Here is a 27696-nt window from a genome sequence, read left to right as displayed (position 1 = left end):
TTTCAAAAATTTGCTAACCACTTTTAAAAATTTCATGTTATTTTATAAATTAAATATTCAATAAAATAAAAAAAATGATAAATAAATATCCTTTTCTGATTTTATAATTTAATTTAAATAATAAAAAAAAATAACAAAATTTAAAAGTTAGCAAAATATCTTATTTCTATTCAAAATATCATGATTATAGTAATCTTATTTTAAATTTAAATAAGGTCAAATTATTTTTTTTAAAAAAAATTAATTTAAAAAATTTAATATCTGACCTTAAATTTGAAAAAATAAGATAAAATAATCAAATTTAAAAATAAGATAAAAAATAAGCAAAAAAGATAGATTTTTACCTATTTTCAAATTTAAAATACACTAATATCTAAAATTAATTTTAAAAATTCAAATTAATTTATTTCTCATAATTATATTTGAAAATTGTAAATTAATAATCAAAATACAAAACTACACAAAAAATCGGAAGTTAATTCCATGAAATAGCATGAAAAATTGAAGAAAACGAAAAATTTTGCAAGTGGTACAAACAGTATGCATTGCATACTGTCTACACGCACGAGCAGGGAGGCTTGACCGAGTTCCCTCGGCGCAGGAGGCTGCATGCAGCCTCTTCCGCGCGCGCAAGGGACGAATTTCAGACAAAGACTTATCTTGACCGAGGAAGCTCGGTCGAGCTCTTGTCTTAGCGCGTGCAGCCGAGTGTTTCACCCTCATCCGCACGCGTAGGGTGGGTGTCACCATCCCAATATTTTCCGATTTTCAAAAATTCATAACTAATTCAAATAAAATCGAAATTGAGTTCTGTAAAAAAGTAAATTGCTTAATTTTTTCCAAAATATCCAATAAAATAATTATAGAAACAGAATTTTAATTATTTTTCACGAAAATTCACAAACATCAATCAATCATCATATAACACATAGATCAACATGAAACCATCCAAATCACATACAAATCGTTTTAAGTCCAAATTTCTTGCAAGCAAATCAATTACCATGGCTCTGAGGCCAGTTGTTGGAATTTATTTTACCAGGATCTTAGATCTACTCACAAGTATGTTGTTTAACATCCTAAATATGAACTTTCTAAAATGATAATAAACACATATAAAGTTAAGAAAACCTTACATTGGTTGCAGCGGAATAATATGTCTCCTTCCACTCAGATCTCTAACCCTAGTATCCTTTCTGTCGCAGAGTATTATCAAGATCTGAGCCCGAATGTCCTTCTCTTTGAATTTGATCCTTCACGATCTTCCAAACTATGATTGAGGTACCACTTGCTGTGTGTGGGCACTACTCTATCACTAGGGTGTTTCGAAATTATGAAGAAGAAAAGAGAGAGAGAGGGTCGACTATAGAGAGAAAGTGGAAGGCTAGTTTTTCTGAAAGGCAATCTCTTGAATTACTGAAAAACTCATAAAAAACTCTTAAAAAAACTTATTTTTGACTGAGCCATCACTTTCTATTTATAGGCCACTACTAGGTTTAGGTTAGTAATTATTTGGCATTAAAATAATGAAAATATTAATTGGAAAAAGCCAATCAAGTGGCCGGCCATAGGTGTTAGTGGGCCTCACTTGGATTTTGCAGTTTTCACAATTTTTATTTCTATTTTCTCAAAAACGCCAATTTTCCAATTCTAACCATTTAAATGCCAAAACTAATTATTTAATAACTAAAATAGATTATTAAATAATATTCTCATTTAATATAATTATTAATTAGACATATAGAGTCTCTTAATTAATAAATAAACCTATAATCTCTTTTCTTTACAATTTCACCCATACTTAGTGAAAATTCACAAATTAGACATAGTCTAATCTTTAGAATTATAATTGATTAATCATAAATCAATTATTGAGTCTTACAAGCAGTATGGTCTCAACTAGAATGGGGACCATGGATCTATATTGCTGAGCTTCCAATAAGCCGAATCGAATTTAGCAAGTAAATTCCCTAACTTATTAATTCCTTGTTGAATCCACTCTTAGAACTTGGAATTGCACTCTCAGACTTATATAGAGCATTCTGTATGTTCCACGATATAGATATGCTATCTTTTAACCATCGTTATAATCTTAATGTGATCAAAGATCCTCTATATAGATGATTTACATCGAGATGGGATAAATTTACCGTTTTCACCCCTCAATGTATTTGGCCCCTTAAAACACTTAGCTACCTGTAAATGATGTTTTAGTGATCTAAGAAATAGTCACTGAAACAAGACCTCATCCATTTACTTCTATTTAGCTAAGCTCGAAGGGAATCATCACTTGACTTCTATACACCAGTAGAAGCTATAGATTCCATATTTATGTTCAGCGCTCCCACTCAATCATACTATCATGTTCCCAAAATATACATATTACCCTGACCCAAAAGTAGGCTTAACTAATAAATCAAAGAGCATGAATAGCACTCCTGAGATTGAGCCTAAGCATATCAGGATTTAGATTCTTTTGATTTAAGATCAACTAATGATATTGACTTGGAAAGATACAACGGTAAGTTTACAATATCTTAACTAAGTTCAATATCGGTTCAGTCCAATGTATACTCCATACATTCGAAACTAGTATACTTTACCAATGTCCTGGAAAGAACATAACACTTACTCCAAGTGTAAGTATACATCATCGCTGATTATCACATCAGTGTAAATCCAAAACACTGATGAAACAGGGACTTAGTCTTTTGAATCATATAATCACAATCACATTCCACTGTGTTGACAATACTGTACTTGTGAATAAATATATGTTCTGGACTTAACTGATTTTGTGTATATATTAAATATATATATATTAAACCATAAGCATGAAAAATTCATGCAAACATAAATCACTTCAAACTTCTTAGATTGATAACTAATCAGATTGTAATGGGTTTTATTTAGGGCACAAAACCCAACACAAAGATCAATGGCTGGAGGTATATCGATCTTTCATTGCATATATTATCGATACGGTTATAGTTATTTTCTGCATTTCATATCGTATGTATATGCTATATTACATATACTATATTATAGTCTAACAGTTAGTCCATCCCAAATAGTGAATCACGATCTTAAAAAGTATATATGATATTGTGTTAAACCAATCTAATTTTAACAAGTCAACTAACTTAGAAGGCGTTTGGTAACTAAATTTGTCGACATTGGGTATTTTTACCGCTAATTTTTGAGGTTGGAGACTAATCAGCGACAACATCAAGTTTTTAAGGATTTTTACCGCAATTACCCATATTAAATATGTTAACTACTTTGTTAACTTAGTTAAATGTTTAATTTTTTAATGAATAAAGAATTAATTAACGTGCCAAACTTAGATTAGTTTAACACATTGTGGGACACTATTTTTTAACAGAGAATCTTGATTCCTTCAGTAGTGGACATTTAGATTGTGTTATATTTATCATGATGTAGAGTGCTCCGGTCATTATTTTATTATAACCTCTTAGTCAAATTTTGTATCTGAAAATATATGTTGAAATATTTTTTTATAATGGTGTTCATTATACTCACACATCATTCCAGTAAATTTTTAAAATTTATTGAATAATTTACAGTGCTAAAAATAGGTTTTAAATTTTTTAAAAACGCGTGGTCAACTGGAATATCAGAAATTCTGTTTTCGGTACCGTAAACTATTCAAAATTTTAAAAAATTTACAGGAATGATATTATAATTATAACGAACATCGCTATAAAAAATATATTCTAACATGTGGTTTAAGGCGTGGAGGTTGATTAAGAGGTTGTGATAGGAGGTTGTAATTAGCACCCCTCTATTTTATTTCATTATAGATAGAAGATTAAAGTAAAAGAAGCACTTCATAAATGATGTCACATCACCTTAAAATTAACAAAAATCTAAAAAATGTAAAAAAAAAAAATGAGAGAGCAAAGAAATTAGGGTTGAGCATGGGTTAGTTTGGTCGAATTTTTTTTTATATAAAAATCCAAAATTTAGTTTTCAGTCTGGATTAATGCAATCCGAAAAACCGACCAATCAATCCAGAACCTGTCTTAAAACTGACCGTTTTGAACCTCGGTTTGGTCAGTTTAAACCACCTAAATCGAACTACTTTTTTTTTCTTTTAAATATGATCTAATTTATTCTATAAGCACATTATTCTACATTCTACATCTACAACTACAACCATACAAATTAATTGTCTTATTCTTTTAACTTTAATATTAATAAAATAATAATATATTATTATTATTATATATTATGAACAATACATAAAATTTTAAAAAAACTTAATAAATTAATATATATGTATAACGACCACTTTCAGTTAATTTATTATTAAAAAAAACTGACCATTCAATGACGGTTTTGACCGTTAGCGGTTTTTTCGATTTTCAGTTTCGATTCCAAGAGTGTTCGGTAGGTCGATTTGAATAATTTTTTTTAATTTTTTAGATTTCATGCTTAGTCTTAAAAGAAATAGAAAAGAAAGCTTATAAAAAATACCATGTGATCATGATTCAGTATATGACCCCCATTATCGGTTTGTTTCACCATCTATAAATTCTAGGATGCTTCACTCTTCTCATCACAATCTGTCTATCTCTCTCGTGATAAAATTTGTGTTTATTGTCCTCAATGGATCCTTCTCAAATTGGTACGGATATGCTTGCTGCTGACCTCTCCATGGAGAATGACATTCTGGTTGCTCAAGACATTCCACTTGACGATGCAGCTGATCCAACAACCAAAGTTTTGGTGGGTAAGGTATTTCTCCCTGGCTCTCTTCCTCTTCAACGTTAAAGGGATCGTTTGGTTACCTTGGGCCATATTCGTAATGGGTTAACTATTGACTTTTTTATGGAAGATCTCTTTTTACTAACCTTTGGCTCTGCTGCGGAGAAAGTTCGAATTTTGGAAGGCCAGCCATGGCATTTTTTGCAGAGGCATATAGTGTTGGCTGAACTTCCTCCTTTTGAACAGATCATTTCTGCGAATGTTCGGCTAGTTCCTTTCTAGGTACAGATTCATAGATTACCAATTAGAAGAAATACTGAAGCCATGGGTGTCATGCTCGGTAACTATATGGGGACTTTTGACAAATATGACGACTCCACACGCTTTCGCTTTCTGCGCATTCGTGTTCTTCTGGATGCTTACAAGCCACTGCTTAGAGGTAAAAGGATTCAATTTGAGGATTCCCAAAACAGTTTGTGGGTGGACTTTAAATATGAAAGACTTGCTGAATTCTGTGAATTTTGCGGACGTATTACCCACAAGACGGATGAATGCCCTGCTGTTCTCAATCTACAAGAACAGGGACTTCCTGTTGAACGTACCTATTTTCCTTTGATCCGAACTGCTGGTCTCCCTCCAATTGCTCTCCCCAGGCCTCCAGTGGCACGCCCCTATCAACAAAATCCTATGATAATTCCGTCTCTTCCTGTGGTGCTTCCAGGAAACAATGGTTTTATTCTATCTTTTATTACTCTTTTTTTCCTACTAATCACTACTTTTTTTCCAAATTTTATTTATCACTATTGGTTATTCACCGTTTGTTTCTTTATTCTGCAACTTAGAAGTCCCTGCTATTGTTTCTGGGGTTGTTGGATCTGCTCCTTCCACTATTATCCAACCAACTTTGAAATCCGATAAAGGAAAAGGAAAGCTTGTAATTGCATCTGAGTCTTCTACTATAACTAAGTCATTGGATATGGCTCTAACTCAACAGGGGTCGAATACTGGAAATACTACTCAACTAATCCATCCACTATCACTCTCTCCTAGTAAACACTCCCAAGAAAGAACTAAATACCTTGGTATGGATAAAGGCAAAGCTAAACTTGTTGATGAAACTTCACCAACTAATACTATTGGAACTACTCCAGACATCATTATTGCTAAGAGACTGAAAGCTAATGAAGATACCGTCACTACTAAAAAATACAAGAAATAAATTGTATTCTGCATTACTGAATTCTTCTGTGGTTTTCTGTTGTCCTTTTATTAGTTTAGTACTTTCTTATTTCCATCTTATCTTTTTTATGTTAAGTCTATGTTTTTCAGTTCTTGTTGGTGCTGTAATGGCTGGCAGAGGATAATCTAGTGATGATATTATAAGAATATTTTTATCTAAGGAAATATATTTTTATTTAAAGAAATAAATTTTTATTTAAGGAAATAAAATAAATAATTGATTTTCTGATAAATGAATATTTTATATTCATTGAATCTGGACAAAATCAATTATGTAATATTCTATATATGGTCAGATTTCTATATTCATTACCCGATTTGATTTCCTGAATTAATTGTCAAAATATTCTGACAATTAATGTGGCGCAGATACTGATGGAGTATCTCACCTATAAATATAGGGTCTCGGTCCCCGAGCTCCTTACTCATTCTGTTCATAACAGCAAAATCCATCTAAAGAGAGTTGAGAGAGCGAGGAAGCCTGATTACCCACATCAACCGGTTTCCCTTGCAGATCAAAGCTTATGTGGGTTTGAAGCTCAAGAATCAATGGCTGGAGGTATTTCGATCCTTATTCATAGTGTATATATGTTTGATTTAATTCCGCAATTTATACATAAACATATATGTTTTAGTCTATACATATAAATGTCTAACAGTTGGTATCAGAGCGAATTATATATCTCTATCTTGATTTATTTTGAGTTTTATATATATATATACTTTTACGGGGTTCTTCATTTATAATATAAATTATATATATTTTATATATATACTTTCATATTATATAATCCCGATTATATATATATACATTCATACTCAATTCCTTTTTATACATATATATATATTCATATTCATATTCATCTTCATATATATATGTATACATATATATATTTATGTTCATATACATCTTCATATATATAATATATATACGTATATGATCGGTTCTTAATTTATATATATTATGTATATATTCATATTCATATAATTCCGATCATATATATACATTTTAATTCAATCTACGTATATACATATATATATTCATATTTTAATTTTTTTTATATATATTATATATATACGTAAGTATTGTTGTATATATATACGTATATATATTTTTTGGAAGAGGTTTCAATGGTTACATTTTTATTGTAACCATCATGGTTACATTTTTTTAAGCCATTGGATTACTATTAAATGGTTGTGATTAATTTGAAAATTAAATAAAAATAAATAATAAATAACTTGTAACCTGAAAGTGAGCTAATCATTTATTTCCTTATAAAACTTTAATTAAGATTAATTATATTTTAAAATTAAATTAATTATAATTATTAATTAATTTTTTGCAATTTAATACTATATAAGGATCTTTTAGCAATTTATTTTTTTATACTTAAATTATTTAAAATTTTATAACAAAACTTTTTATAATTTAAAATTATATACATATAATTTCATAATTTAAATTTTATTATACTTGTAATCTTAATTTTAAATTATTACACTTAATTATTAATTTTTTTATTTAAATATTTAAAAAGTAAAAAATGAAATAAGTTGAAGGATTTTCTAGAAAAAAAATAGCTGCGCTTGTTATCGATTGATTAGCTTGAGGCCTCATACTTAGTTCATATAATTGTTACAAAATAATTAAATATCATTTAAAAATAATTAATCATTTGAAAATTTATTATAAGAAGAGAATTTAGTTTAATCTTTGTAAAAAAATAAATTTTACTGTAAATATTATAATTAAATGACTTAATTATTAAAATAATTCAAGTAAGGATTTAAATATAAATATTAATTGCTAAAAGAGGTCTTGTTAAATATTTAATTAATTATTTTAAGAAAATAGTTAATTATAATTGAATAATTCTAAAACGGAATGTCTACTATTTAATTAATTATTTTAAGAAAATAGTTAATTATAATTAATTAAATCTAAAAAAAAGAAAGTCTACCTATTAGTAACCTGTTATTACAGGTTAAAAAAAAATGTAACCATATGGTTACAATAAAAATGTAACCATTAAATAGTCACCCATATTTTTTTTATATATGCTTTTATTGCATAAAATTGTATGTAATACTCTCTTCCATACATTAATGATGATTTTATGCAGTATATATTGTATACGAGTATATATATATATACATGAAAGTTTTATGCTTCGGTCCGTATTTTTTCCGTTTTCATTTTCGATATTTATTTTGAATTCTTTATGTATTACGATATTCATAAGATATAATAGATCGATTTTGTGCATCAAAATAATTTTAATACCTTAAAATCTGAAAATTTTACTGGAAAAATCCATTCGGACCCGAGAACACCTTTTGAAATTAAAGTATACATTTTGCGTGTTTTCGATGCTTGAAATCAATATAGATCTCTTAATTTTTTTTTCATTTAGATCATTTTGGAATTGATTTCATGATTTTTGAAAGTTTAAGGAAAATATGTCGTTTTTCAGGGCAGATTTTTCAAAAAAAAAAAAATTAAGAAAAATTTAAGAAAATTCCGAATAACTAAAGTTAAGACCACTTTATTCTTCATACAAAGTGATGAGGTGTCTTTAAGATACTAAAAAAAATTATATTCATACATATTTTGTTAAGATGAATTGACCATCTAGGAAATATAGTTAACCAATTAGATTCTAATGTACTTCACTGGTTGTATTGATTCACGTAAATCAATATTTTATTACGTCCTTAAGATTACCAGTAAGTTATATTGTAGAGAATCTTGATTGTTATTTCCACTATAGAAGTCAGATTCATTTATTGTTTTGAGGATACATCTCGTAAGATGTATTATAGAGTTTCATAGTAGGCCTAGAGTTCAGAATTACAGTTTCATTAGGCCATTAAGAAAATTTTGCGATAAATTCAGCTACAATATTTATGGCTAATAACTATAAGAGTACTAGTCGAAGCTAGCATATCGACATTAAGTATATAGCCATAAAAGGCGTGATAAGTGGTCATTAATCACGCAAACTGAATTGGGTGATCGCACATATCCTTGACTAAAGGCATGCCGCAACACAAATTCAAGGATCATAAAGTAAATATGGGATTCAGTTAACCCATATGCAGTTTTTATTTGTACAACCAAAAATTATTCAACGAAACTCTAATTTCGATATTTTCTCATATTTATGTGCACCTTAATTTCATCCGAGAAAATTATCGTAAGAGGACCTGAATAAACATAAGGGTTAGGGTTTATTCGCTTAAGTACATTGCCACATAAAGTACATTGTTATATAATAAATATATCGTAATACATGGAAGATAATACTCGACTTATAATGAGGACATGTCGCTATGATTCGTATGTTTATTATATAATGAGGAACGTTTAGGTTTGAATGTTTTAGTATAAATGCTGACCAAGTGGGAGAATATAAGAATATTTTTATTTAAGGAAATATATTTCTATTTAAAGAAATAAATTTCTATTTAAGGAAATAAAATAAATAATTGATTTTCTGATAAATGAATATTTTATGTTCATTGAATCTGGACAAAATCAATTATGTAATATTCTATATATGGTCAGATTTCTATATTCATTACCCGATTTGATTTCCTGAATTAATTGTCAAAATATTCTGACAATTAATGTGGCGCAGATACTGATGGAGTATCTCACCTATAAATATAGGGTCTCGGTCCCCGAGCTCCTTACTCATTCTGTTCATAATAGCAAAATCCATCTAAAGAGAATTGAGAGAGCGAGGAAGCTCGATTACCCACATCAACCAGTTTCCCTTGCAGATCAAAGCTTATGTGGGTTTGAAGCTCAAGAATCAATGGCTGGAGGTATTTCGATCCTTATTCATAGTGTATATATGTTTGATTTAATTCCGCAATTTATACATAAACATATATGTTTTAGTCTATACATATAAATGTCTAACAGATATTCCTTGTTCAGCTTAAGTAACCTATTTATATATGTATTACTTTCTTCATCTAGTAGTTATTTCTTATATTAAATCTGTGTTGGTTCATTGTTCAAACTATTACAAACGGTCCTATTTTATTATAGTATAGTCCATTTACTATTTTTGGTTTTAAATTTTCTATCCATTTGATATATATATATATATATATATATATTTTGAAGTTTTACCTGTGCAATTTTCCCAATCACGAGTTGGGTGTAATTAATCTACTGGCCAATCATGTCTATACTATTCCACATTTGTTCTTTGTTCTTAGATCACGCATAAATTAAGTGTCTATTACATGCATCATACTTAAGTTGTATTATGATATTTTCATTAATAAAAACATTTAAAATTGGGCTAGATTCTTAGCTTTTCCATAAGTGAGATACATCACAATGATAGTTATAGTCCCATGTTTCAGTTGTTTTTTACAATGAATAACTGCCTTCACAGTTCACAGCAGTTACACAAAGGAAACTGCTTGTTCAGTTTTAAACCTCAACTTTAAATAACTTTAAATGATTGGCTAAATAGTTTAAATTTAAATTTCATTTATTTACTTCCCTTTTCAAAATTCTATAATTAATAACTGACTAGACAGTTTAAATTTAACTTTTAACACAATTTATGTTTATCATATGTTGAAACCTTAAGTTTTATGATTACTATAATGCTACCTTTCTTTTATTGGTTATAAAATTATTTTCTACCTATTCTTCTCCTTTTTCTTCTATTTTCAATATGTTAATACAAGCTTAGAATGTACGCGGTTTAAATAGTAAGGATAGAAAAAGATTTTTAGGTTTGCTTCTCAAGGATTTTCATCCAAATGTTTTATTTCTTCAAGAAGCACGTTTAAAAGTAGGATCTACTCTTGCGCTTTGTAAGAAATTTTCTTTTTTTCATGGCTATGAGGTGCCTAGTATTGGTTTAAGTGGAGGTCTTATGTTGCTTTGGGATTCTTCAGTGGAAGTTTCTATACTTGATGCTAAACATAATTATATTAGTTGTCGGATAATCTTGTCTGATGGATCTGCTTCGTTTCAGTTTTGTGGGTTTTACGGCGAACCAACCACTTTAAATAGACATCTTTCGTGGACATTACTTAGACGATTGAGTGATTCTATATCTGAATCTTGGCTTTGTATGGGAGATTTTAATGAAATTTTAGGATTAAGTGACAAAGTGGGTGGAGTTACTCGTCGAGAATCTCAGATGAACCAATTTCGTCAAGCCATAGCAGAGAGCTCTTTGAACCCTTTAGACTATGCAGGGCCTCGGTTTACTTGGAAGTATAGTAGTCACTCAGATACTATTGAGGAACGATTGGATTGGGCTTTAGTTAATGAAGATTGGAATGTTAATTTTCCTGAGGCAAGGTTAACTCACCTAGATTTCTTTGGTTCCGATCATAGAGTGCTTAGTCTTGAGTTTGGATTATCTCCGGTTCCTTCTTCAAATTCATGTAAAAAACGTAAAAGATTTCGCTATGAAGCTCTATGGAAAGATGATTCGGAATGTCAACATATCATAGCTAACTCATGGTTACCTACATCAGAATTTTCTGCATTAGATACTGCTATTACCAATATGGCTTCATGCTCTAAAAGTTTAGATTCTTGGCACTTAGGAAAATATGGTGCACTACCTAAAGAGATCCGAAATACCAAACAGAAATTATCCTTAGCCCAAAATATGGATCATAACTTGTACAATCGGGAGGAAGTTGCTCAACTTGAATCTAGTTTATCCAGTCTCCTAGAGAAAGAAGAGATCTTTTGGCAACAAAGATCAAGAGTCCAATGGTTAAAGGCTGGGGACCAAAACACAAAATATTTTCATCGTCATGCTAATACTAGATTTCAAAATAATCTTATTCGAGGTAATTACGATTGATAAGTATTTAGTCTTTATGATATGCAATTCTTTTACTTAAAAGGAATCTGATTATTTATGTGAGCTATTTTGATAATCTGCTAATTTTATATTGTGTTGATTTTAATCCCTGAAATATTTATTTAAACAATATGACTAATAACGTGAGAGGAATGACTTCTATTGGATCACAGTTGGATCCTTAATTGTCAGTTAGTTGATATTCATACTTTATTTGTATTTATTCACTATCAGTTCATATATACATATAGAATCAATTTCTAACTTAAACCTCATATAGTGCTTTCAGGATAGTTAAATTTAATTTAGTATGACTTCTTATTTGTTACTTTATTCTTATGATACCTTAATTTTTGCTCTGATAGTGGGTCTCGATCTTTTCTCTTAATGTTCACATATTCTATAATAAGTTTGGCTCCACTATCATCCGACTGTATTAAGTATGATTTCTGAGGATGTCCTTTCTACTATACTGGATGTATGTTGATTAGATTAATTTGGGATTTATGATACAAGCTTCCTCAGGACGTAATAATCACTGCTTATTGAATTTCTGTTCAATGCTAGTTTTTGGTATTCTTCTACTATTACTACTATAGTCCAATTTAATGATTGGGATGATATTTGTAAGGAAATTATTATGAGAAATTAACATTAGAATTTTTGCATTAGCAACCCCAATATTTTAAAGATATGTTCCTCTCTTTTCTAATTCTTTTAGTATGGTACTTAATGTTTATGTTTTATTATCATTTTGTCAAAAAAGAATTTCAAAATTATGATAAATCATGGGAATTTTGTGATTGACTATTTTCCTGTGCTGTTTTTTAGGGCTTTTTAATTCAGAAGGAATTTGGTGTACAGATCCAATGGACATCCAAGGAATAATAGAAAGTTACTACACCTTTCTTTTTATGTCCTCTTATCCTTCTGAAGCAGAAATTGAGGCTGTCCTTTCGGTAGTGCAGTGTCGAGTCACTCCAGAGATGAATAATTCATTTTTACTTCCATTTACTGAGAATAAAGTGAAAGAAGCAGTATTTTCTATGCCTTCCGATAAAAGTCCTGGCGAAGATGGTATGAATGGAATGTTCTACCAAAATCATTGGAATGATGTTGGGGATGTAGTTATTAAAGCAGTTTTAGAATGTTTGAATGGGCAAGGAGATTTGTTTTCTATTAATTCTACGATTGTCACTCTAGTCCCTAAAACTAAAGCAGCCAACAATATGAAAGATTTCAGACCGATTAGTTTGTGCAATGTTCTGTACAAAATTGTATCTACAGTTTTGGTTCGTCGATTGCAACCATGGTTAGACTCTATCGTTCACTCTTCTCAAAGTGCTTTCATTGGAGGTCGCCGCATTACAGATAATGCAATGGTAGCTTATGAGTTATTACATAATCTAGAATCAATTATGCTTATGATAGAGTGGAGTGGAATTTTCTAGAATCAATTATGCTTCAACTCGGCTTTGCAACTCCATGGGTTAGTCTACTCATGAAGTGTGTTCGAACGGTTCACTATTCTTTTAATATAAATGGTGAAGTCAAAGGGAAGGTGGTTCCGACTCGAGGTTTACGCCAAGGAGATCTTCTTTCACCATATCTTTTTCTTTTTTGTGCGGAAGGTTTCTCCTCTCTTTTATGTCATGCAGAAAATACACACCAAATTTTTGGATATAAAGTCGCTCGAACTGCTCCATCAATTTCCCATCTTTTCTTTGCAGATGACAGTATTCTTTTCTGACGGGCAACCCCTAATGCTTGTTATACTATGATGAATCTATTTAATTTATATTCCAAAGCTTCCGGACAGGTATTCTCATTAATTTCAATTCACTAAGTTTTATTTTTCTTATTTTATACTGTGATAGGATGTAGGAATTCATTCAATTATACTTTGACCATGAATGATAGACTGGTTTTAAGACTTAAAACTTAAGAAGATCTCAAAAGTGGAAGGATTATATTACCAATTCCTTCTACAATTTAATTCTTTGAAACTGTAAGTATTTAATTGACTGTTTTCTTTTATAATGATGGTAGTTTATTAAATTTATATTTTTCTTGGCTTTCTATTAATATTATAAATGGTTTTTCGGAAAATGGTAGCTTCGATGAATTACATAGCTTGTCTTTTAGGGTAGCTTCCTTGTTTCCGCGGTTCCATTTTCAGCATGGCCTTCTCTGATTTTAAAGGATTAACTTATTGGACATAATTTATTCCCTCTCTCTTGACTTTCCTCTTTTGTTTTGTTCCTAGGTCTGCCCCATTTAGACTAGGAAGAATTATATAGAATTTTCATAAATGGTCCAGTTCAATTATATTTTTCTTTAGTAGTTCTGATATAGTGACCCTGATGATATTATTTGTTCTTCACTTCATTTATTCTTTGACAATTTTAGTAATTGGGAATTTTGTTGCAAGTGTGTTTGTACTTTTTGTTCATCAGAAAATCAGATACATGAATATATGATTAGTGGAAAGTAATCAATAAACATACAATTAGTTTCTCCTTTGGATATATCACATGTTGTATAGATGCTAATATATGTTTTGGTTCTTTGTTTTATTCCTACTTCAGTTTAAGAATTTTAGATCTGTAACTGCAACACTAAGGAATAATATAATAGAGATGATAAGCTAGGGCCATGGTAGTGGAGTAAATTTTGTGTAAAAGGACAGATAACTGCATACTTTTTGTGCTATTCAATACAACCTTACTCTCAATATGATTTATAAAATTAAAAATTAGGCATAAACAACTCTCGTTCTTCTTTCCCTTATTTATGTATATTCATTTCTTTCATAATGCATTAGTATTTTTCAATGGATAATTATAGATTATTTCTTAATTGTTGCAGCTTATAAATTTCACTAAGTCCCAATTGTACTTCTCCCCAAATACTCCAGAAGATCTGCAATCTCTGTATGTGGAAACTTTTCAAATGCAAGTGACTGAGGCTATAGAGAAATATTTAGGATTACCAATGCTAAGTGGACAAAATAAACAACGACTGTTCAGTAATATAAAGGAGAAAGTATGGTCGCGACTTAATTCTTGGGAAAACAAGCTCTTTTCTTATGGTGGTAGAGAGGTACTACTTAAAGCAGTAATTCAAGCTATACCTACATATGTAATGTCATGTTTCCAAATTCCAATTAAGAGTTGTGATGAATTGGAATCACTAATGGCTCGGTATTGGTGGAGCTCTTCGGTTCATAAAAAGAAGATGCATTGGTTAGCTTGGCATAAGCTCTGTTATCCTAAACAAAAATGTGGGCTATGTTTTAGATCTTTTGTCCATCATAATCAGGCACTTTTAGTTGCGCAAGCTTGGCGAATTCTTAATCGACCTGACTCGCTTCCAGCTCAAGTTTATAAGGCTAAATATTATCACCATACCTCCTTTTTGGATGCTTCAGGTATTCGATTAATTCATTTTTAGTAATATCTTCTGAACCATTTTTCTATATAATTTACTTTCTACCTTATTCTCTTATTATTATTATTAAGTTGTTAATGTAACCCTTTTTCAAACTAATAATTTTACTTTATAGTTGTTATTTTTTTGGTATTTTCGATCTATAATAATTTTATTTCTTTTATCTATGAATTATATGATTCCAGTAGGAAGATCTCCTAGTTATATATGGAAGAGCATCATTTGGGGAAGAGAACTTCTTATAAAAGGGTTACGTAAAAAGGTTGGAACTGGTGACACCATTCTTGTGTTTCAAGATCCTTGGCTGCCCCGACCTTTTTCATTTAAGCCTACCTCTTTCAATCATTCACATTCTAATTTGTTGGTCAAAGATCTTATGGCAGAGACGAGGATAGGGTGGAATGTGGATTTATTACGAGTTTTGTTTAATGAAGCTGATCAACAATGTATTGGTTCCATACCTCTTTGCAAATTTCCTAAAGAAGACTCTTGGATGTGGCACTACACGGTAGATGGTTCTTATTCTGTTAAAAGTGGATATTATGTGGCTTCTCAGTTAAATTTGTCTGCTACTTCTCCTTCTAAGGATGAATTTTCAATCTGGTGGAAAAAATTTTGGAAGCTCCATTTACCAAACAAAGTATTAAATTGCAATTGGCGAGGTTTTCATGAGATACTTCCGACTTCAAAAGGGCTCCAAAAACGATCTATCCTTCCTCATTCCAATTGTCTCATTTGTGGCTTTAGCAATGAGTCTAATGGGCATGCTGTCTTTTGGTGCCGGGGTTTTAGAAAGGTTTAGAAGCTACTTAATTTTAGTTTCCTAAAAAATTTCTCTTTGGAAACTTCCTTCCAACAAACTATTCTTTTGGCGTCTGAAGTGCTATCTCAGGGTGAATTTGAATTATTTTTAGTTGCCGCTTGGTATGTTTGGAGTGAGCGTACACAGATTGTTCATGGCCGGGAGCAATTTTCACCTACAGTTGTTGTCTCACGAATTCATAAACTTCATGCTGAATTTAGTGCAAGTCGGAAAAATATTAACATTCAACGAGGGAATACGTGCACTTCTACCTCGAGTTGGGTTACTCCTCCTATGGGACAATTTAAACTCAATGTTGATGCATCAATTGATAAGCATACTAATTCTATAGGTATTGGTGCTATTATATGCAATACCACAGGTGGAGTGGTGGCTTGTCTTTTAAAGTCTTTATTCGGTCAGTATTTCTTACTTTTGGAATTAATTGTGATGTTAAACTTTTATATGTAATCTTATTACTTTTTTATCACTTTCATTGAATAAGTCATTTAAGGTTCAGTATGTTCAAGCATCAATAATTTAATAGTTGTTGAGGTATGAGTGTAAAAGGTTATTTTAAACAGAGCTCATTTCCTCAGCCTTAGGGGCTGAGTAAATGATATTATCAATAGGATTCTCTTAACCTTATTCTATAACCCTATAGAATTTATGACCAATAATATTATGATAGTTTTAGTATTAATAGGTTATTTTATTATTATTAACTTATTTTAAAGGAATAATTCTTTTAGTATAATGTCCTTATTAGCTGTTTTTTATGGTTTTGTAGGGACTTTTACAGCCATGGAAGCAGAAGCTGTAGCTTTAATGGTGGCTTTGGATTGGACTCTTACTATTGGGTTACCTATTAGTTCGTTTGAAACTGATTGCTTAGTTTTGATTTCAGCTTTTTCTAGAAGAGCTTCCTTCTGTAATGAATTTGGCTCTATTTTAGATGATATTGCTAGTTTACTATCCAATTTTCCTGAGGCATCTCTAATTCATGTTCGTCGTTCGGCCAATATGGCTGCACATGAGTTAGCAGTTCGTGCACTCAGGGTGGATGGCGAATTAGTTTAGATGGATGATTTTCCTCCATTTCTCTATGATGTACTAAACTCTGATTATATTCAATGAAAGTTCATTGTTAAAAAAAAAAAAAAATACCATGTGATCATGCATAACAATAAAAATACCATTAGTGGTACTTAGTACCCTTTTATATGTTAATATTGCTATTAGTTCAACTAAATATCGAGTCTTCCACCATTAGTGCCTAATATCTCTTTGTGATAATGTATATAGAAGTAACCTTCATATAACTTTATTATTATCCGTGTAATCGGGTTGGAGTCCACCCAACCTCATGGTCTATCATCTGACGTACTAATTAATGCGAGTGCAGAAGTTCCTTCTTCCATTTTCCAATGCAAATCTCTCTATACGAATAATCCAATGCTATACTTATAGTTTCTTCATCTAACTTCAAAACCCGAATCATGAATCCGAATCGTCCGACGACCCACCTTCCATCTCCGACTATTTTACACCGCCGAACAACCGCTCCTCTGCCAGAACAACCGCTCCATTTCTTCACCTTAATGCTTCACTCCCACTATGCCAACCAACATAAAATGGTATTCTTGTGTTTTCACTCTCTGTTTTTATTCTCTTTATTTCTCCAGGTTTGGTTCTTTTCTCTATTTTGTGAAGCATCTTGGTTTGAAAATCTCTCAATATTAGTTGTATGTTTACATATATGTGTTCTTCATAACTAGTTCGTTGTTAGGTAAATAAAGCTTTTTCCTTCAACTATACGCAAAACACAGATCAATTAATTGTGCTCTTATAAATAGGAATATTAGTTCCCAAACAGTCTTAACTTCCAAGAGTGGTGTATTATCTTGATAATGTGTGTAAATTTGACCAAAGAAAGTCTAATTCTTGTTTCTTTGTTTGGCACTTGAAGATGCTCCCAACAAAGTTTACAAAGAAATTAGGCAATGAACTGTTTGCAGTTGCCAAGCTTATAGTTCCAAGTGGTCAGTTTTGGGAAGTGAGATTAGAGAAAGTTGACAATAAGATTTGGTTCAAACATGGTTGGCAGGAATTTGTCAACTTCTATTCCATCTCTTATGGAAATCTCTTGATATTTAGATATGGAGGAGAATCAAAATTCCATGTTTGTATATTGAACAACACTTTTACTGAAATTGACTATCCCATTCCCCTGAATGATCTGAGTAGCAACTTTGTGGATCCTAATCTTGATAATGAGATCCACCTTCAACTTCCTCACTCTTCTTCCAAAACAAGAATTGTCAACAAACTTGGAGACAAGCAAGTTTTCAAGAGAGTTCAAACCCCTTTGTCTAACCCGAAAACTGAGCGGTCTAATAAGATTTTCAGAACTAATGCAGCTTCCATTGATTGTACAAAAGCTAGTCGAGCTGTTAAAACAGAAGAGGAGACACCGGTGGAACAATCGGGTTATGCCAATGTTCCTAGAAGCTCAGCTAAAATGGAAAAAGAAGAGAACTTTTTCCTAAACCATGAAGAAAATACAAATCTGATTCTTCCAAGAGGTTTCCCTGTTACTAATCCAAATTCCTATTATAAGATATCCAAGGAAACTGAGAAAGCAGCCACTATTGCCAGCATGCGTGAATATGAAAATCCTTCTTTCATGGTCATCCTGAGGAAGAAAAATACTCTACATAAGTCTGTGGTAAGGTTAACAAACAATACATGTTCGCTTTGGATTTTCTTCTATTTGGTTACTTTTTTGTACTAAACTTTTTGTTCCTCTTGACTTGAACAGCATGTGCCTGCAATGTATACTCAGAAGAATATGAACCAGTGTTGTGGATTTGTTCATCTTGTTGTTCATGGCAACGAGACACAGAAGTGGCGCATACAGTGCCTTCCGCGACGTGATCAGCCCTCTTGTAGGGAACTAAGCTATGGATGGAGTAAATTTGCAATGGACAATAATTTAAAAGAAGGAGATGTTTGTGTGTTTGAGTTGGTAGAGAAGGGAGAAAATATTGTGCTGAAAGTTTGGATTTATTATGCTAGAGAGGGCCAATGGAGAAAAGGACTTAAACAAGAGTGTGTTTTGTTTGTGTGAAGATCAGAATACTAATTAGTACTCTTAGCTTAGTTATACATTGACATTAGGATGATGCATGTACTAGTTTTTAACTTGTTTGTTTTAGATAGATAATGTTCTACCTTGCTATCTGAATTTATATTTTGTAAAACGGATGTACCCTTTCTATAGTGCTTGTAGTTCTGGCTTGTTATTGTAAATTTTTGGGCAGGACCAAAAAAACACTAGGTGACGTTTGGTTGGAAGTAATGAAATGGAATGGAAAGGAAATAATTTTTATTTTATTTTTATGTTTAGTTGCATATTAAAGTATTAGAATGTCTAATAGAATGATTTTTTTGACCATTTTGGTAGAATGACTTTTATTTTAAAATGAAAAAAAAGACTATTTTAATAAAAAATTTAATAATTTTTTTTTATAAATTTTAAATTTATTCTATTCTTATTTTTATTCTTATTATTACATTTCTATTCCTTTAAATTAAGTGGGTAATGTTACTGTTATGAATGAAGTTATTTTTTTTAAAAAAAAAAAAAAAATTAAATACCACGTATATGTATATGACATTTCGAAGTCAGGAAAATAATCTCAACTCGGAGCAATCACAATATGTTGCTTTATAATAGACTTTTACTTTTATTTTTAAAGAAATAAACTAATGTACTACATCATAACATGTTTTTTTTTTCCTATTGATTTATTAAATATGTTAAAGCTTTATAACAATTTTACGTGAGTTTATGTTGCTATTAGACATCAGCAGTGACTAGATCATCCATACGTGACATCTTGTAAATAGTTAGTAATATTTTATAGTTATTAAATTAAAATTATGTGAAACTCGATATTTAATTATACTAACAACAATATGACACATTTATATGATTTTAGCATTTCTCTTTTAGATAACCTAATATATAATGTAAAATTACTAATGTATGGTATAAAAGTTTGAGAAAATATATATATACATGAGTGGTTATTTAATGATTACATTTTTATTGTAACCATAGTGACATTTTTGTTGATCTGTAATAGCAGAGGTTACTAACATGTAAACATTCAATTTCGTAGAATTAAATTAAGTAGGATAAATATCATTTTAGACCCTGTATTTTGTAAAAATTACCAATTGGACTTTCTATTTTGTTAAATGACAAAATGAATCATTTATTTTCTAAAATTGTACAAATAGGACCCTAAACTGATTTTTTTGTCAAAATAAAACTTAATAATAATATGATCTAGAGATGTTATGACAAAACCAATTATATTTTCTATATCTGTTCGTGTTAAAAATTATCTTAAAGTTAGTTATATTAAAAAATATTTTCTTTTTGAAAATTGAGCTATAAATGCCAACTAAGTAATATTTTGCCCTCCTAAATCTTATCCATGTGATATTAAAATCAAATTTGCCTTCGTACTCTAAGGGCCAGTTTGACACAACTGTGTTGTGGGAAAAAACAGTTGTAGCTGTGCTGTGAGAAAAAGCAGCTTCAGGTACTGTAGAAAAAAGCTGAGCTGAGTGTTTGGTAAATTATAAATTTCAAAGTACTGTGAGTTGTTAAGATCTATTATAATGATAATGATAATGTTATAATCTAGTTTATTATAATGACAAATATGTAAAAACTTATTTTATATAATATTTTTTTTTATATATATTTTTAATTTTTTTTAAATAGAAATTTATATGCATTTGATAAAAATTATTTAAAGTATTTTTTTATTATGTTTTATCAAATGTAAAAAAAAACATAGAAACTCAAGTATATAAGAAAAATTGTAAGTGGATGTTGTTTGTTAACAATAAAATAAAATATAAATTATTTTTCTTTTTTAAAAAAAGAGATTTAATAATTATTTATTTTATTATAATTAGTTTATTTAATTTTTTTTAATACGTAATAAATAAGTAAATATGGTTTTAGTACGTATAAAAAAATTATTATAGTCTTTTAATCAAAATAACTTTTTCTAAAGTTGGGTTGGAGCAGCTTTAGCTTTTAGCTGCAGGCTTTCCAAAAATTCTTCAAAAAGCTGTTTTTCACTGTTTATCAAACACACTTTTATCACAACTTTTTCAAAAAGCAGCTTTTAGTTTTTTTAAAAGCTGTGCCAAACGGGCCCTAAGCGTTTGGAAAGCCACAATATAATTGGATTTGTGTGTAATTAGAGGTAATTACACAATTTGACATGTTTGTGTGACCATGTAATTACAGTGTAACTGTGTAATTGGAAGTAATTGAGGGGTTCTAATTACACTCTCCAATTCTCAAGGCCGGCCCCCCATGAGAATTGAATGTAATTACACTGTGTAATTACTAAAAACTTTCCATATTAAACATTAGCTACTAAAAAAATATTATTTTCCCATATAATTACTAACTATTTTGCCAAACAAGATATTAGGAATTCATATGTAATTACCACCTCATATCCAAACACACATTGCATTTTAAAATATAGTGTAATTATTAGACTGTGTAATTACCACCCTAGTAATTACCTTACCAATTACAAAGTTACTTCCAAACACACCCTAAAAGTCTAAAAGATGCCTTTTCATTATATTGTACATAAAAGGAGTAATCTTTGCAACAAAAATCTTAATTAGGAGCTATAGTTTTAATGAGAGGAAATGACGAATGAGTCATGCATGCACAACTGTACATTTTTGTCGTAGCTTCGACGTGGTAAATACGATCGAATTGGTTCATTCAATGCATGTGGTGAAGACTTAATAATATTCATGTAATAATCAGCCCCGCCAATCATGTACTGTACACGCCAAAAATTTGACTAAATGGAGATAACATATCAATATTATTTCTGCCTATACATAAAGGAAGGGAATAGCTACCAATTCATCATAAACAACTAAGTTAGAACTAGTACTATATACTATGGCTCTTTCCTTATTAGTTATGATGCTTTTAAAGCTTAATGTATTGCTTCATATTCTCCTACTCTTTCATCATCCTTTTGCTAATTCTATGCAACCTTCTTGTCATGAGAAAGAGAGGAATGCTTTGATCCATTTCAATCAAAGCTATGAAATAGATTGTCGGCTTAGACCTGATCACTATCATCTCCATCCAACGACATCAACATGGGGATCAAATGGTACCGATTGTTGTTTATGGGATGGTGTTGAATGTGACATGGTAACTGGTCATGTCATTAGTCTTTACCTCGATGGTTCTTGTCTCTACGGCTCTATCAACTCCAACAGCACTCTCTTTCACCTTGTTCATCTCCAAATGCTTGATCTTGGTTATAATAACTTCACTTTCTCTCCGATTCCTACTGCCATAGGCACACTTTCGAAGTTGCTATATCTTCACTTGGGTTCTTCTTACTTCCAAGGTGAGATTCCTTCTGAAATTTCACTTTTGTCTAAGTTAATTTATCTTGACTTGTCATATAATGTTGGTGGAAAAGATCCAGTGCTTGTGTATCTTTTGAAAATCAATCCCAATTCTAAAAGCATATTCCAAAACTTAACTGATTTGGATTCTCTTTTCCTAACAACTGTCCACATTGCCTATGAATTAGGTGAGTCTTTAACAAATTTGACCTCTTTGACACATCTTAGTCTAGGGGGTTGTGGATTGTATGGGCCTATTCCACCTTCACTTGGTAAATTAACCCAACTCAATTTGTTAAACCTCAAAGAGAATGATTTCACAGGTTACATCCCATCTTCTTTCCGAAATCTCACACAACTTTCCTTTATAAAAATAACAAGCAATCGAATTTCTGGGCCAATCCCTTCTTGGTTTGGAAATCTCAGTGAATTATCGTATATGGGATTTTCTTCAAACAGTTTGAGTGGTTCAGTTCCACCATCATTGTCCAAACTCAGTGATCTTGAGAGTCTCTCTCTGGGGGAAAACATTTTAAGTGGTCCATTGCAGCTAGATTCTTTTCTTAAACTGAGAAAACTCAGTGACCTTGATCTAGGCAACAATATGATTTCCTTACTCATTGATGAAACAAAAATAGATCCTAACACCACACTTCCAAAATTTTATTCTCTAGCGTTTGCTCATTGCAACTTAAGCAAGTTTCCCAAATTTATTGGCCATCAAACTAATCTTGTAGAGTTGGATCTTTCATATAATAATATAGTTGGTCAAATTCCCCAAAATCTGATGAGTATTCAAACCTTGGAAGCGATACATTTATCCAATAATTGGATAACAGGATTTCATAACCACACAATCAAGCTACCTTGGTCTAGTTTACATTTGTTAGAAATGCAAGATAATTCGTTGCAAGGACAACTACCGATTCCACCATCATCTATCAAACATTACGATGTCTCTAACAATAATCTAAGTGGTGAAATTCCCATGTCTATATGCAATTTGACTTCAATTGCAGTCCTTGATTTGTCAAGTAACAATTTCAGTGGCGAATTTCCATCTTGTTTAGGCAGTTTGATCAATAATGACTCCCTAATTGCTTTGAATTTGAGAAATAACTCTTTTCATGGCACAATTCCCCTTGAATGTCAGCAGGAAAGCGAGTTGAGTATGGTGGATTTTAGTCACAATCATTTTCAAGGAAAACTTCGACCACCAATCTCAACTTGTATGAATCTTGAATATCTTGATTTCTCTTTCAATCAAATTAGTGATGTCTTCCCCACTTGGTTGGGGAGCTTTCCTCTATTAAAAGTTGTTATGCTAAGGGCAAACAAATTTCATGGAGTTATAAGAAAACCTCAAAGCACTACTACTGAGTTTCCAAGGCTGCAAATTATTGATGTGTCTCACAATTATTTCACAGGGGCATTGCCACATGAATATATGCTCATTTGGAATGCTATGAAAGATTTCAAGCTCAGCAATTTGACATATATGAATGCATGGGAAAATGACACCTTGAGTTTTAATTATGAGCTCAGTGAATATGATTATTCAACAACATTTGTGTTGAAAAGTGTGGCAACACATTATGGGAAAATCCCAACAAATCTAGCAGTGATTGATTTATCAAGCAACAAATTCAGTGGTCAGATTCCTCAATCCATTGGAATCTTAAAGGCTCTCTACTCGCTCAACCTTTCAAACAATGCGCTCAGCGGTCACATTCCACCATCGTTGGGGACATTAACAGAACTGGAATCCTTAGACCTCTCTCAAAACCAACTGTCAGGACAGATCCCTCAGCAACTAGCTGAACTAAACTTTCTCCAAAAGTTTGATGTGTCTTATAACAATCTCACTGGTCTTATACCGCGAGGGAACCAATTCCAGACGTTTGAAAACTCATTTGAGGGTAATCAAGGACTGTGTGGTGAACCATTATTGAAGAAATGTGAAAACATGATGCTCCCACCACCATCTGCTTTAAATAAAAATGTTGATTCTGATTCTCCAATTGAAATTGATTGGAATTTTGTTTTGGCGGGACTTGTTAGCGGGTTTGTTATTGGAGTCTCTCTTGGGGAGATAGTGATCCCAAGGACGCGACTGGCATGGTTGATTTACTTCTCTAGAACAAGACTGAGAGAGATGATGATCAGAGGCTAAGCAATAGTTGTTGGTAAGAAGTCAATTGTTCCTTTTTCTATATATTTCCATTTTGCTAAAATTTTTAGTTTTGTTTATAAATAGAAATATAAAATAAGTAGACATTGATTTATTTTTAGGGGAATTATTATATATATAAATATATATATATATATTTAATTTAATGTTTTAAACTTACTGTTTGGATTTCTAAAGTGATTGCAGTGCTAGTTGCAATAAATGTTTCTATACGATTTTTTTGTTGCAATTTAAGTTATAGTGTTAGTTGCAATAGAGAATTCTATATAGAATTCCGTAAAAATGTAAAAAAAAAAAAAATTGTTTTAAAGTGTAAAAATAAAAAAATTCTTTATTTTTATTATTTGGGTAACTATCATTAAAAAAATAGTTTCTGAGTAAATTAAGAGTTATGTAAGTTATTTTAATTTTTAAAAATAGCTTCCAAGTTTTTCTTATAAAAATCTTAAAATAATAAAAAAAAAAGACTTCTTATTTTTTTTTATCCAAACACCAGTTTTAATTTGATGACTTCTTTGTTTTTAGCTCATTCTCTATAAGTAAAATAGAGTAATCTTTACCATTTCAATTCATTTATTAGCTTATGATTATTATAATTATGTTGTTGTCGAGCAAGTTTACCATATGTGTGAGTGTCTTTGTGTGTAATTTATGAGTATACAATACATATATCATTACAGGAAAGAACAACGCAATATAAAGTTACATATTTCAAACATTTTTTAGAAAACCATATCCAATATTTTTTTTTTTGGAACAAATATTCATTACCTTTTTTCAAAATCCTTTGCTAGAATACTACATATTTAATTCTATGAAATTAATATTATTTCAAAAAAAATTAATAACTTGTCTATAAATTTTAGTCAATTACAAAGGACCATGATCACATGGTCACGTGTAACTTGTGAACAATTTATAGATATTATATTTTTATTTTTATTTATTTTTCATTTCTTATACTTGTACTAATACATAATTTCTCTATATTTAATTTTATTTTGTAGAAGTCTCAATTAAAAAAAAATGGTAAAAGTTATATTATTAATTTGAAATGAAAGGCTTTCAAATAATTGTCTATGAACCATTCTATCTCTATATTATATAGCTAACACGTTCAGGCATTGGAATAGGCCACAAGTAATAAGAAGTAGTTGCTAGTTGTATTTTCCTTATTGTTTGATTTGATTTGTATCTTTAATTAGTCGGGTAGTAATTTGATTAAGTATTATTAAGAGAAAGGTAGTTATAATCATTTGATTATTGTTTTGTGAAGAGGGAAATTCTTGTGTGGAGTTTATAATTAAGCTACTTAATATACCGGTATGTATTTCTAGCACAGTAATTAAGCAATAGATAAATCAGTATATAATTTGATTTCATGAGAGATTTGATGCTCTAGTAAATTTGTATATAATTAGGATACTCTTGGGAGAATTTGGAGAATGATGTTAATGTAACTTCAATAAGTGTATAGCCTTCAAAATGAATGTATTAGTCTTATTATTAACATCAACAAGATTTAACATGTGTAATCAGAGACGGTTAAGGTTAAATAAAGTAGACCTGTGACTAAGGACCTCATAACCTCCAACAAGATCTTAAAATGAAGTAATTTCATATACTAAGATGAATGTGAACAATAAATTAATTTTAAATATGATTTGAGTATATATTAGTTTCTGTATTTTGGCTAATTTATGAAATTTATAATTGCAGCTATTATTGCTTGCTTGGATAAAAAGATTGTGTCTTCATACTTGGCTGCCTGTGATTTTGTTGAGGACATAATCATGTGGGAGAGAACCTTCCTTTGTTTAATTTTCTATTTTGGTGGCCTTTAGCCTTCAGCCTTTCCCTTTTTTTTTTTTTTTTTTTTTTTAATTTAAGATAATAGGGATATAATGGTTTACTTTGCTGTTGTTTTCATTGATGTTTTCTTGCTTAGTACCTCCTTAATAAGAAATGACTTGAAACTTTTGTGTCTACATGATTTAATAGATTGATCTAGCTTTACAATGCAGAATTGGTTATTGGAATTTGTTGTAATTCCAGCAGAAATAACTTTGAGGATTCAATCATAAAACCTGCAATAAACTCACAATTTGGACAATAATAATGAACATAAACCAATTAATCAACCCAATGAATCAAACTAGAAATCAATCAAAGAACAACACAAGATTTTATCCTGGTTCCGGTCCTAGAGATCAACATGATCCCTGGCCATACTCCAGCTGAAAAACATCACTAATTCTTCATTAATATGTGAATAAGAGAGCATCAATACAATTACAAGAACCAGAGCAATCACAACTCTATTGGTACTCGACACACACCAGAGAAAACAGTCACAGTTTTCTCTCTATCAACCCGAGTACACCCCTTGTTCTTGACCCTCTAACTAATTAACTAACATAACAGAAAGTTAATTAAGTTAGTTGGTTTAGGTGAGTTAGATAAAGAGTTGGTTTAGAGGATCAACTTCCACAGAATTTCATATGAAGTCTCATTTTCTTTGACTATAAAGCTTAAGAGGCTTAAATTTGGTTTTCATTTTTCTAGTCAAATCATCAATATGATAATTCTCCCATAAAACTCTTCTGTGATAGTTTTTATAAGGGATTATTCGAACGCATTGTTTCTCTTGATCATATGTTAAGTTAATTAGTGCGTCCCAAGTTTACTTTGCATAAGATTCTATGGATAACTTATAAACTTAATAGTGGGAAAAAATGGAATATATGAATAAACAATATAAAATGTTAAACAATAATCTCTCTATAGAACGTGTTTAGAAGTTGTGTAATTACTAATTACTAATTACACTCTATTTTCAAATATGTAAATTAGTATTTAGTAATTATTTATAAATTAATAATAACAGAAAAATAAATTGTGTAAATCTGTACTTGGTAATTACAAGAGTTAGGAGA

The 27696-nt window shown here is 30.5% G+C and overlaps 3 protein-coding genes across 3 annotated transcripts; all 3 read left to right on the top strand.

The window, feature by feature from the left end:
- The first annotated feature begins 4400 nt into the window (after window positions 1–4400).
- On the top strand, window positions 4401–6084 carry LOC133030034 (uncharacterized). The gene is made up of 2 exons (XM_061102265.1): window positions 4401–5461; window positions 5574–6084. The coding sequence occupies exons 1-2, from the start codon at window positions 5056–5058 to the stop codon at window positions 5948–5950; spliced, it is 783 nt and encodes a 260-aa protein (XP_060958248.1). The 5' UTR covers window positions 4401–5055; the 3' UTR covers window positions 5951–6084.
- An 11335-nt stretch (window positions 6085–17419) lies between these two features.
- Window positions 17420–19479, top strand: LOC115700935 (B3 domain-containing transcription factor VRN1). The gene is made up of 3 exons (XM_030628615.2): window positions 17420–17720; window positions 18053–18811; window positions 18905–19479. Exons 1-3 carry the CDS (start codon window positions 17583–17585, stop codon window positions 19211–19213), a joined length of 1206 nt encoding a protein of 401 aa, XP_030484475.2. The 5' UTR covers window positions 17420–17582; the 3' UTR covers window positions 19214–19479.
- A 2593-nt stretch (window positions 19480–22072) lies between these two features.
- On the top strand, window positions 22073–26791 carry LOC115698935 (receptor-like protein 48). Its single transcript, XM_030626137.2, has 2 exons — window positions 22073–24755; window positions 26480–26791. The coding sequence occupies exon 1, from the start codon at window positions 22106–22108 to the stop codon at window positions 24740–24742; it is 2637 nt and encodes an 878-aa protein (XP_030481997.2). The 5' UTR covers window positions 22073–22105; the 3' UTR covers window positions 24743–24755; window positions 26480–26791.
- Window positions 26792–27696: the final 905 nt, after the last annotated feature.

The sequence above is a fragment of the Cannabis sativa genome, chromosome 8 (assembly GCF_029168945.1).
Source record: "Cannabis sativa cultivar Pink pepper isolate KNU-18-1 chromosome 8, ASM2916894v1, whole genome shotgun sequence".
Classification (NCBI taxonomy): Eukaryota; Viridiplantae; Streptophyta; class Magnoliopsida; order Rosales; family Cannabaceae; genus Cannabis; species Cannabis sativa.
Note: the sequence above shows the minus strand (reverse complement) of the source record. Positions and strands in the feature narration are given on the sequence as shown.

Coding starts and splice junctions, on each gene's coding strand:
- LOC133030034 (XM_061102265.1), top strand. CDS start 5,056: ATGGGTGTCATGCTCGGTAACTATATGGGGACTTTTGACAAATATGAC. Junction 5,462..5,573: donor GGTGCTTCCAGGAAACAATG/GTTTTATTCTAT, acceptor TCTGCAACTTAG/AAGTCCCTGCTATTGTTTCT.
- LOC115700935 (XM_030628615.2), top strand. CDS start 17,583: ATGAATCCGAATCGTCCGACGACCCACCTTCCATCTCCGACTATTTTA. Junction 17,721..18,052: donor ATGCCAACCAACATAAAATG/GTATTCTTGTGT, acceptor TGGCACTTGAAG/ATGCTCCCAACAAAGTTTAC. Junction 18,812..18,904: donor ATACTCTACATAAGTCTGTG/GTAAGGTTAACA, acceptor TGACTTGAACAG/CATGTGCCTGCAATGTATAC.
- LOC115698935 (XM_030626137.2), top strand. CDS start 22,106: ATGGCTCTTTCCTTATTAGTTATGATGCTTTTAAAGCTTAATGTATTG.